This window comes from Abramis brama, assembly GCF_963993115.1.
Source record: "Abramis brama genome assembly, chromosome: 7".
Lineage (NCBI taxonomy): Eukaryota > Metazoa > Chordata > Actinopteri > Cypriniformes > Leuciscidae > Abramis > Abramis brama.
This window is the reverse complement of record NC_139969.1, coordinates 25,522,963-25,534,372: the sequence shown is the minus strand read 5'-3', so window position 1 is coordinate 25,534,372 and position 11,410 is coordinate 25,522,963. Positions and strand designations below refer to the sequence as shown.

At 38.6% G+C, this 11,410-nt stretch overlaps 1 protein-coding gene across 1 annotated transcript; it reads left to right on the top strand.

Annotated features, from left to right (window-relative positions):
* Nucleotides 1-70: 70 nt before the first annotated feature.
* On the top strand, nt 71-11,207 carry amer3 (APC membrane recruitment protein 3). The gene is made up of 3 exons (XM_084120527.1): nt 71-169; nt 1,283-4,029; nt 9,372-11,207. Exon 2 carries the CDS (start codon nt 1,305-1,307, stop codon nt 4,011-4,013), a length of 2,709 nt encoding a protein of 902 aa, XP_083976653.1. The 5' UTR covers nt 71-169; nt 1,283-1,304; the 3' UTR covers nt 4,014-4,029; nt 9,372-11,207.
* Nucleotides 11,208-11,410: the final 203 nt, after the last annotated feature.

Genomic DNA, 11,410 nt, shown 5'->3' with positions numbered 1-11,410 from the left:
CTGTATCCAGGCTTATGATCAGTAAGTGGTGATGCTGTGGTTCTGCGGTCTTCTGATTGGTTATCGTAATTATCTTCACACGCGCGCTGACAGCCAGAGCATCCCATCTTGTCACGCGCGTGTGAACCACCAGCTCCCGCCAAACGCCTTCTGCCACAATCTGCTTTAGGTATGTATTAAAATGAGCGTTGAAATGACGCGCAAATGGAATGCGTTTATTTATTAGAATTCAGTTGGCTTTTTTGAAGGGTGAAACGTGTATTTCAAGGCGTTGCTCAGAAGAAATCGAACGATGGATGCTCGACATTGGGCAGAGTACGATCAAATAGGAATTCTTTCCATAAATGTCAGTGGAATTTTGGATTTTTGAGGCATTTTACAACTGGCTCATTACGTTAGTACGACCTGTTATTGTTTATTGCGAATTGTAGAGTCATATAATGCTCAATCTTGTAATAATATACACGTGTGACCTATTTTATAAGCTATACAGACTGCCCTTGTGTTATCAAATATGAGTTACAGTTAAAAGAAAATTGGAAGTTACAGTGTTTCAATCTGAGAAGAATCATAATAGGGCAGAACTGAGCAACTGTAACACTAGCAGCTATTCCTTTTTTTGTTATTACAAATCATACTGTATGTTTAGTATAAATACTTAGTTTGAGAAATATTACTTCATAATAGTGATTTAAATGCAAGTATTACAGTTAGCCCAGCCCACCTCAAAAGTAACATCATCAGATTGTTTACTTGTTATTACTGATTTGTTTTCACCTTTTGTAAGCTGTCAGGGAGGGACCCGCATTATAAATATGTGAAATGAGTTTAAATTCCTTTCCACGTGAATATTTGATTAGCTGGTAAGAGCAGTTTTCATCTTTATTGTTGTTGGGTTTTTTGTTTTGTGTGTGAAATAATGTTCAGTAGCCTACTTGTTTTGAAGATTGATTTGTTGTAAATTTCTTTTGCATTTAGAAATTTCTCACCAACTTCATAGCCAATTTAGATTCAAAAGCATCAAACATTAAAACAAAATACTAGACATCCAAAATAATAAAAATAAGCGATCACACTTTTATCAGGCAGAGAGAGACTCAACTGAGCATGTGCTGATTAAACAAGTCATAAATCTAGCTTATTTGTGATTGAAGAGATGTGGTGTACTTGTTTTTTTTTAAATATAACTTCTGTTTATTAGGTTCATTGACATATTCTTGATCTTGTAAAAATTTAAATATCATAATTATCATTATTTATCCTGTATTTTTCTCACATCCAGTTACAGTTATGTGTATGAAAACATGGAGCTGTCAAAGAGCGAAGACACTTCAGATGATTCAAAGAGGTCAAGTAAGGCACATGGTCTAAGTAAATGGCCTGAAGAGCACAAATCTCATAACACCCTGGATAATGGATTTGTGAATATACAAAGCACTGATAAAAGCCCATCCTCACCTGTGCCAGACACTCTGGACATACTCTCTCAAGAGATTAGTGACACACTCTCAGAAGGTCATGGACGACTCCGTGGCTCTGTTAAAAGAAGCAGAACCCATGACTGTGTGAGAGGAATGAGACTGCAGCAAATTGAGAGCCCTAGATACAAAGATGCGACTAACCGGCGCCATCACCATAAGCTAGTGACCAGTGTCAGCTTTTCAGGATTCGAGGCACCTCTAAGGTTGCTTCGTGAGAATCGGGATACATCAGGCAGCAGTCACGAAATCATTGATTACCGTAACCTAACACCTCAAGTGCCCTTTGTGCCCTGCATAGCCAAATCCATTCCTAAAAAGAGGATCTCCCTGAGGAAGCCTAGAAAGGCCATTAAGGATTTGTTCGTTCACAAAAGACACAAACATGAGAAAGCTACTTCACCAAGTACACCATGCCATGTTGCAGGTGAAAATGTTCCAACATTGAAACGTACGAGGAAGACGGCAAGGCACAGAGAACATACTCTTGCAAGAAACAGGTACAATGATAATTTCAGTGAGACTCCCTCCGATTCTTCCAGTGAATGTTGTGCTAATGTCTGTGAGGATTCTGCCTCATTAAAAAGCTTTGGATCTCAGGCTGGTTGTGGTGAGATATTTGCTGATGATCTTGTATCTCTTGAGGGCATCTTTAGCCCTGAGCGTGACAAAGATTCCTGTGAAGCTCCGAGGCGAAGCCCTACCACTGCAGGTTTCCAGGGAGGAAAGGAGTGTCTGGCCTCTCCAGCTCATGCTGAGGTCCTGGACATGTTTGGGTTGTGGGAAACCCTAAACAGAACTTTGCATTTAGGGCAAATCTCAAAAGCTACGGAACATGCAACAAAATCCACAACACCTATCATGAAATCTCCTTCCACATCCACGTCTGAAGATGTGATGGTAAAAACACCCCAATCTGTAGAATCCGAGATCAGGGAACTTAATACTAATGTGGTAACTCCTAAAAGTGACAACCAAGGGAACACCAGTGATGAGGGCTACTGTGATTATGTCTCTCCTGGTTCTGAGGACCGCAGCAGAAGTTCCCTCACTCCAGTGCATTCCAGCAAGATCCCTAGGGACACGTACAGTGGAGATGCTCTTTATGAGCTATTCTGTGACCCCAGCGAGACAGAAATTACCCCAATCTTTGATGATGACATCAACCTATCAGACAGCATTGTTGGCCAGTGCAGTGATTATCCATTATCCATGTACAGCTTCCATGTTGGAGCAGAGGAAAATCTTGCCCCACCTTTGGCTCGAGACTTTGTTGGTCAAGAGCTCCTGGAAAGTAAATGGACGGGGAAGGATTGCTTACTAAAGCTTTGCGACACTGAGATATCTCTGGCTATGGGTATAGTTAACTGGCTGAAGCATAGGACAGACAAAAGCAACCCAACAGAACTAAGATCTTCACAAAGTAGCGCTGAAGGAGATTTATGTCTGAGATGCAAAACCCAGTCAGCAAGGGTTAGAAAACCACCAAGAGGAGCAAGAACTGTTAACGGTAGAGGAGATACAATTAATTTTAAAGAGCCAAGGAAGCAAAGTATTGGTGTTCTGCCCTTAAAATATGATGCAAACACAGTGATGTCAACCTTGGCCTCTCCAGAGAATCAACCCAAGACCCCAACGAGTGGTGTGTGTTTCAGAATATTCAATGTCGACTCTCCAATGACTCCAGGTGGAGATTTGCAGTCTCCAGTAGTAAGCTCCCCTGGCTCTGGGACAAGGTCTTTGTTTGTGTTGGCCATAAACAAGGAATCTCTTTGTGAATCTTGCAAGAGTTCCCTGAAAAACGGAGCTAAAGATCTGCACCTGTGCCGTTCTTGTATGTCCCTCATTGAGCACATCAAAACGTCAGACCTTTGGGCCCGTGCCAGTCTTCCCAGGTTCACTTTAACTCCACAGCCAATAACCAGAGATATACAATCCCCAGCCAGCACCTGCGGGATAGGAAGTGACATCAGCATAGCTTCCCTTGTTGAGCAGTGTGCTAGTCAGTTGTCGTCTATGAAGATCAACTTTACTCAAACTCGCTCAAGCTGTGAGGTAAGAGATGTCCCTGTGTCTGAGCAAGGGGTAAAAAGGAACAAAGGACAATCTCAAAAATACCTGAAGTCAAAACACAAGAAAAGGCCAGTGGCAACTTCCGAGAGAGCCTTGCATGCTAGACATCGCTTGAGGCCGTCTAGCCTTTCTGAAGATGTGACACCTTCCCTTTTGGAGACTGAGGGACTTGGCTTTGTCACTACTAATGCTTCCAATGATTTGGTGTTGGAAACGTACGGTTCATGTGCTGTTGAATCTGGTGACACAGACGTATATCAAGCAACCAGGCCTACATCTCTTCCTCTCATGGCCTCTGCTGAGTTTCCTTGCGGAGAGGACCACCACATCGACCAGGGAACTCCAGCCAAAAAGAAGCACAGGTTGCGTCATCGCAAGAACGCTGCTGTGAATATTGAGGGATCATGCAGTGTCTTTCCAGAGGATAGGAAGGTAGAACGAAGATGCAAAATGAAGAAGTAAACGCCATATTAAACAGGTGCTGGATTTTTCTAATCAAGAGTTAGCACATCTATCTATCTATCTATCTATCTATCTATCTATCTATCTATCTATCTATCTATCTATCTATCTATCTATCTATCTATCTATAGGACAGTGATAGCAGTGTAATATGCAAATAAAATATTTAGAATGTTTCAATATATTTGAAAAAATTATTTTCTTAATATTTTGTTAAAATAAATATAATTATGCAATAATTGGAAAATGCATTTTTTTAAATATTATTTTAGTGTTATGTTGACTACCCAGTTCTTTAATGTTTTTATGAAACATTTCCAAGGCTGTAAATTGCAAGTGTCCACACTCTTATTGTGGATTAGGACATTTGGTCTTAAAGTAATTCATACTGTACATTTACATGTATTTGCTTGCTTTGTAGCTGTCCAAATAATTGCAATGTTATTGCAAGAAAAATATAGCTGAGAAAAGTTTCATTATTAATGTCTGTAGGGGTGCTTGAGAAGAACCATATGCCTCAGAGGAAACATGTCACTTAGTCCTTCATCCCGCTCTCACATTCTCACATGGCTTGCAGGTATACTCACAGCAAGCATATTCTCCTTCATTTCACTCACAAACAATGGCAAGAGGTGAACAAATTGGCATGCTGTACTGTACAGGCTGTCAAGGGCTGCATCAGAGCAGAATGAGGTGTCAGACAGAAAGACACAACCTGTGATTATTTATTTATATATCTAAGATCTCCCACCATCTTATGCTCTTTAAAGCTTGTTCAATGTAGTCTATGTAGTATATGATGTAGTTCAGTGTCGTTTTGCGCTGCCTATCACAACAGTGCAGAAGCACAATATTACAGATTTAAAACCTTTAAAACCTCTTCTCTTAATTACATCGTAAGGGAGGCAGTGGTCACTGTTTTGTGCTTGTGTCAGGGGAAGAGTTTGTGTCTCAGCATTTCAAGGCTTTCTGGGAATTATACTGCTGTAGCTGCATGGGTCAGCAGAGGTGCTTGAAGACTATCATCTATGGGTTGTTTGGTGTGTGCGTCACTGAGCATTGATGGACTGCATTTGTTATTAAGATTTCAGGGGAGGGAAGGGTTTTAGACATTTGGTCTATTATTAGAACTCTCATGCAAACTATACCACAAAAACAAAGAGCTGCACTGTCTACTGATATACAATGATATGGATACTTTGAAAACGACATTAAGCAGTGGATTTGTTCCTTTAGAAATGACTTGCATAGCAGCTTCAGAGTTATACAGTAGTTCTCTAGGCGAGAGTGTTTGGTGTAAATCAATGAGCACTAAGGGTAGCAGAGCTGCTTTAGTGCTTCAAGGTCAAATATCCTCCCTACATTTCTGTGTCTTGTTATATATTTCAGCTGATATCTTGAAACCATAGCAACAGCACATAGATGGGAAAGCATTCAGTATATCGGCTGTGTACCAGCATGAGAGTGGAGATTAAATAGTTGTGTACAGCTTACATCATCACATATTACGTTTTACACATTCCACTAGAATACATTACAGAAATGAAGTTGTAAGGCTCTGATGCTGCAGCCAGCTAATTCTTTCATGCAATTGTTTTATGCGTCTCACATATGTAGGGTTGTTTTGATGATGTTTTGCTAAGATGTTTTTGGTGATTAGGACTTATGTGTCTAAAATAAGAACATATGACGTATGATAGTTAATAATTTAAAATCAGAATAGTGAAACAGAAAGTAAATGGAATTTGAGGAGAATAGCTTGTAAATAATTAAATAAGACACACACACACACACACACACACACACACACACACACACTGTCTGGTTGTCTGGTTCGCTATATTTGTGGGGACTCTCCATAGGCATAATGATTTTTATACTGTACACAAACTGTATATTCTGTCCCCTTACACTAACCCTACCCCTAAACCTACCCATCACACACAACTTTCTGCATTTTTACATTTTCAAAAAAATATAATTTAGTATGTTTATTAACCCATTTCCCTCATGGGGACCGTTGGCTGGTCCCCACGGTGTAGGTGATATCATGTTTTACTATCCTTGTGGGGACATTTGGTTCCCACAATGTAATATAAACCTGTACACACACACACACACACACACACAGAGAGAGAGAAAAGACTGTGGGTTGTTACATGTACCTTCACTAAAAGAACGTGTGATGATCATGTGAATCTTCTAGATCAGTGGTTGTCAACCTTTTTGACTTAAAGTCCCCCACTTTCCAACAAAATATATTCACTTAAATATTTATTCTGGTGTTTCTGCTGTAATTATGACAATGTTGCTTGTTTTCAAACCTTCAAACTGTGTTGACTGATGATGATATTACATTAGTTAAACACAATACATTTTGTGATTCTTAAAGATGCTGATTACACTATATATTTTAAATAAAAATATGGGAAGGGAACCACTGTTTTCGGTTCAGTGGAAGATAATGTTTCCTCTTGTGGATAGGAACATGTGAAGAACCAATCAACCTCTTGCATTTTAGATAAATAGCCTTTTCGCTAGATTGTTGGCAAGTAAACTGATTGTTCACCAGAAAATGCTGAACTCATCTTGAGTTCCACTGTCACTCTAATCAAGCTAAAGTGGATTTTTACCCACCTTCAGTCTGCTTCTGTTCATAACAGAGCTGCTTTAGAAGATAATAAGCAAATAAAAGAATGTCATTGTGACAGAACATAACCAGGACCGCATCAAGAGAGTGTGAGACAGGTCTTTTTTTTAGTCATTTTTTAGTCAAAGAACAGTTCAGTGTACAAAAAAAATGTGGAGCTTGTTTTTCCTTAACAGGAAATGCATTTGAATGTTGGCCTGCCCTGAGGTATATTGCTCATATTATTTTGGATAGTTATATCATGGTCTCGGGGTTGAACATGAGTAGTGAATGGTCTATTGACATACTTTTATTTCCTGTACAGCTCTCAGTGGATCTTCGCACAGCAGACAGCTGTTTTCTTGCATCTGGAAAATATGATTTGCAGCACAGTGGGGGGACACAGTTCAGCCAAACATGTTTTATTATGTGATAGTAGAGGTGGACATGTTTGTTTTTAATTAACCTTGATAAGAATGAGAGGATTACAGATGTAACTGTGTTATTTTTTACATTGCAAAAGTACCAATTGGCCAGTATGTGGCAGTAGACCTTTGACAACCTATGCATGATTACAAAAAACCCAGTGTGAGCTTGAACAGAATGTTTAAACCACCTGCGTTTCTTCACCAAATTCTGACTAAGCCTGTCTGTATTTCCTCATACATTATCTTTCATCAGAGCAGGACATTTTCTACGCATGCTTGTCTCATCTGATGCTGCTCTCCAGCAGTTTCGGCTTGCAGCCAGAGGGGAAGAGGTTCATGTTGGCTTTGACTGGTCTATAATCCATCAGTGTGCTCCTGGGAGTGTTCTTAGCAACCCGGGAGCCACTACAGAGCAGATGTATAGAGCTGGCTGACTGCTACCCATTGAGAGAGGTGATGCTGAACAGGACTCTGTTCTGTTTTCTGGCTTAGGGAATAAGCCTCATGCTGTTAGTTTGGTTGCATGACACTACGGACGATTTAGTCCAGTGATGTGGGACACAATGGGGGACTGTGTCAATATTGAGGGATGGAATTAGGTTTTCGTGCAGGACATTGGGATGGAAAGGAAATAGACTTCACTGCTGGAACTGTAGACCCTTGATGCTGCATAAAACAATCATTTGTCTCAAAGTATAGAGTCATTTATCTGGTGCAGCTGCTTCAAATAATTTGCAAAGACATGAGTGAAATTTTGTCTCTTTAGATGTTGAAAGTGAACTAGATTTATAAATAATAGAATCACAGCATGAATCTCACGGAAACTGTCACAACATCATATTTCACCCCAAAATCGTAAGAAAATGAGAAATTATATTTTTTACATAAAGAAAAATACATGACATTTTTACATGACGATTAGAGATGTCCTGCCTAAATTCTCATTATTGTAATGTGTAAAAATGTATTATTCAGTCTTTAAATTGTAATGTGTTGTACTTTTGATTTAAATTTAAAATTGTAAAGTACAAATGTAATTATAAAGGTACATCAGTGTATTGGTTCATTAATTTATGCTAATTTATAAAAGGAAATTGTATTGGGACAGGATGATTTTTATACTCTATATTAGATTGAGAATGTTTTCTTAAAGGGGTCATATAATGCCATTTTTGTACAAGCTAATATGATTCTTTAGGGTCTAAATTAAAAGTTTGTAATGTACTTTAATTAAAAATTCCCATTAGTATTGTAAGAAAACACACATTTTACCTGGTCAAAAACAGCTCTGTTTTCAGCACGCCATTTAAGTGCATGTGTCTTTAAATGATAATGAGCTTTGCTCACCCCGCCCCTCTGTTCTGTGCGTACACCGTAACACAATAACACAATAACCATAACGCGTTGTTCACTATAAACGTGGGATTATGAATTATATTGAGAACGTCGTATATAGAAAACATGCCGTAATGTACCGAGTGTAAACAGTTGCATTCATCGTGAAGCATGCAGCTAGCGATTTGCAAAGATTAATATAAATAATTAATATAAAGGTTAATAAAACGCTACACTCACTTCTTCTTCTGGAGGTGCAGCAGGAACACGAATAGTTGGTACCGATCCTTTTTTCAGGAGCAGCTTCTTAGCAAAACCAGCTTTATATTGACCTCGTTTGTAAAGCAGTCTGGTGTGTGAAATGATTCGCGCAAACATGAAAGCATTGACGTTGATCGTGGGGAATATTCCCTTCGAAAACAAACTTCAGCGGTTCGGATTTAGGAACATCAAAATGACTGCTGTGTTCGTTATTACACCCAAGAACAGAACACCACAATCGCTTAGACGCCATTCTGCTCATAGACCGTGCTCCAGCGTATCAACAATGGCTGCGCCGGTCCGCGCGGACTATGATTGACAGCTCGCTCACGAGCGAGGGTTGAAACGCTGCTGTCAATCAACAATCGTGGGAGGGGCGTCGATTTTGTGACGTCACAAAATCAAACGGCTTGATTTGAGATGGGGGAAAACATATAAGAAGATTTAAAAAAAAACACTGGATGGATTTTTATCATTTTATGATGGTTGTGTACAGGCACTGCCAACACACATTTCAGTACAATCAACTTGTAAAAGTGCATGTACCATTATATGACCCCTTTAATCTAATATCTTAATTTGAGAAAAAAGAAAGTTGTTTATTTTTGGTATCTTATTTTTAAAAAAATTATTGGTGAGATTCAACCTTTGAGCTACTTCTACATGAACATGTTTTTTTTTCTTCTTCTTATTTCTCCTGTACAGATTCTGATTTCGTGGATCCTGCCTGTCTCGAACTTGTTTCTTCTGTCCAGTACCTCAGCCCTCCGGGAAGACTACCAGCTCTACCAGCTGTCAAAGTCTCTATCTTTCCTCAAGAAATCTGACATGTTTGCTCATTTTACTGTCAACTCAGCAACACTGTCAGCCTGGAACAACAACAGGTCTGTTGATCCCGTTTGTTGGAGAAGTAACATTTGTCTGAAACCTGTCGTATCAGTGTTTTTCTCTCTCCATAGTTTTTCTGCAATCACTGCTATTTTTTATTGCAAGTTTATTACTGTTTTCAAACCAAGGATCAAAGACATACTAGTGCAATAACTTTAACACTTTATTAATGTCCAACGGACACATTTTAAACTTGTGTTAATAGAGAAAACTTTTGAAACTACAGTTCACTTACGGAATTTAAAATACATTGTGGGAAGTTATTAGGTTGTTTTTGCATATCGAAACAATCTAACTAGCTATTTGAAAAGCTCTATTCTGGAGTTTGGGAGAGAAAAGGCCAATTTCTTTTAAAGGATTGGGACAGCTGGAGACATTGCAATGGAATCAAGTTGGCATTTTCATTTGTCCAATTACGGATAATTGTGTATCAGTGAATAAATGAGGTAAAGCAGGCCTTTGAAAGAACGCCTCTGATCTGGCTGATGTGACCAGAATTGATGAGGGCTACCAAAAAAAAGGCTCCATTCATACATAGTAGGCCTCTTCACAAAGAAGGCAGGTGGCACTTTTACTTGTCGTCTTTGTCCGTTTTGGAATGCAATTCTGCCAGTTCGGCCCTTTTTTTTTTTTTTTTTAACTTGGTAAATACTTCAACTCAACAACTAAACCTAGACTGCAAAAGTCCAGCTGGGGTTGTTTTTGAACAGAATTCCCATAAAAACAACCCCTGGTATGACTATTCTATATATGTCTTCACATCTATCTTTGAGCAGACAGTTATCTGCTTAAATATAGACGTCTGCACATCTATATTGGGGTAGATATCTGTTAACATTGAACTTAGTTAACAATATCTGTTAACATTGAACAACTATTTGGGCCATTATTATTCTCTTAATGGTGATGGATGTGTATAAATAAACCAAAATTTCATATTTTGAAAGGATAAAATGAATCTAAGTTGGATACCAAGGAAATGGTACCTTATAGAAGTGTCTGTATATGCATGCAATCATTGCTCTAATCAAAAGTAAGCCAATTTCAAAGAAGCCCTTTCTGCCAAAACCTTAGCAGCTATTAGTAAAGTATTATATTTCAGGGCCTCAACCTGTTTTTCATTAGATCAGCATCAACCGTAACAACATCTGGTACAGGGTGGGTGTCAGTATTGAAGGCAATGATAATCCTCAGTAAAAGCACTGTAATTTGGCATTAAAAATGTTAGCATTAAACAGAAGCTTTTCAGATAGCTTACTTGTCTTCATATTATTTGATATGGTAAAATTGAATTGTTATATCTGTGTCGCTGTATTTCTTGTAAAGATGTAATTATATTACTTCTCAGGATAAGATGTCAAAATCCAAGAATTAGAGACAGATAATAGCATGAAAGACTCACAATATCCTAACAATATGAATGACTATATTGCAAAATGATTGTGTTGCATGATTTTGTAGGCTATATAAACTATGTAAAGTGCAGATATTGTTGGAATGGAGTATAAAAAAACCTGGTTATTTTGTCACCTCTTAGTGCCATTATATTCTTTTCAAGACAGGGCAGCTGACAATTATCATAGTTCTGTGCAATATTTATATTGATGTGCTTGCCTCACTGAGTATTAATAAAAACCTATTTATGAATCCATTGTCTTTTTGGTTTGTGGTTGATTTCAGACTCAGATGTTGGCTCTTTTCCAAAGCAGATGAGCTGAGGTGTCAGCACTGTATGTACAGACTAGCTCAGACATTGCTTAATAGACAGAACAATAGCAAAACAAACAACAGTAACTGAACAGAGCCCTGTAACAGGCCTGGCGCCGGCTGTGCTTTAAGACAAAATCACATCAATA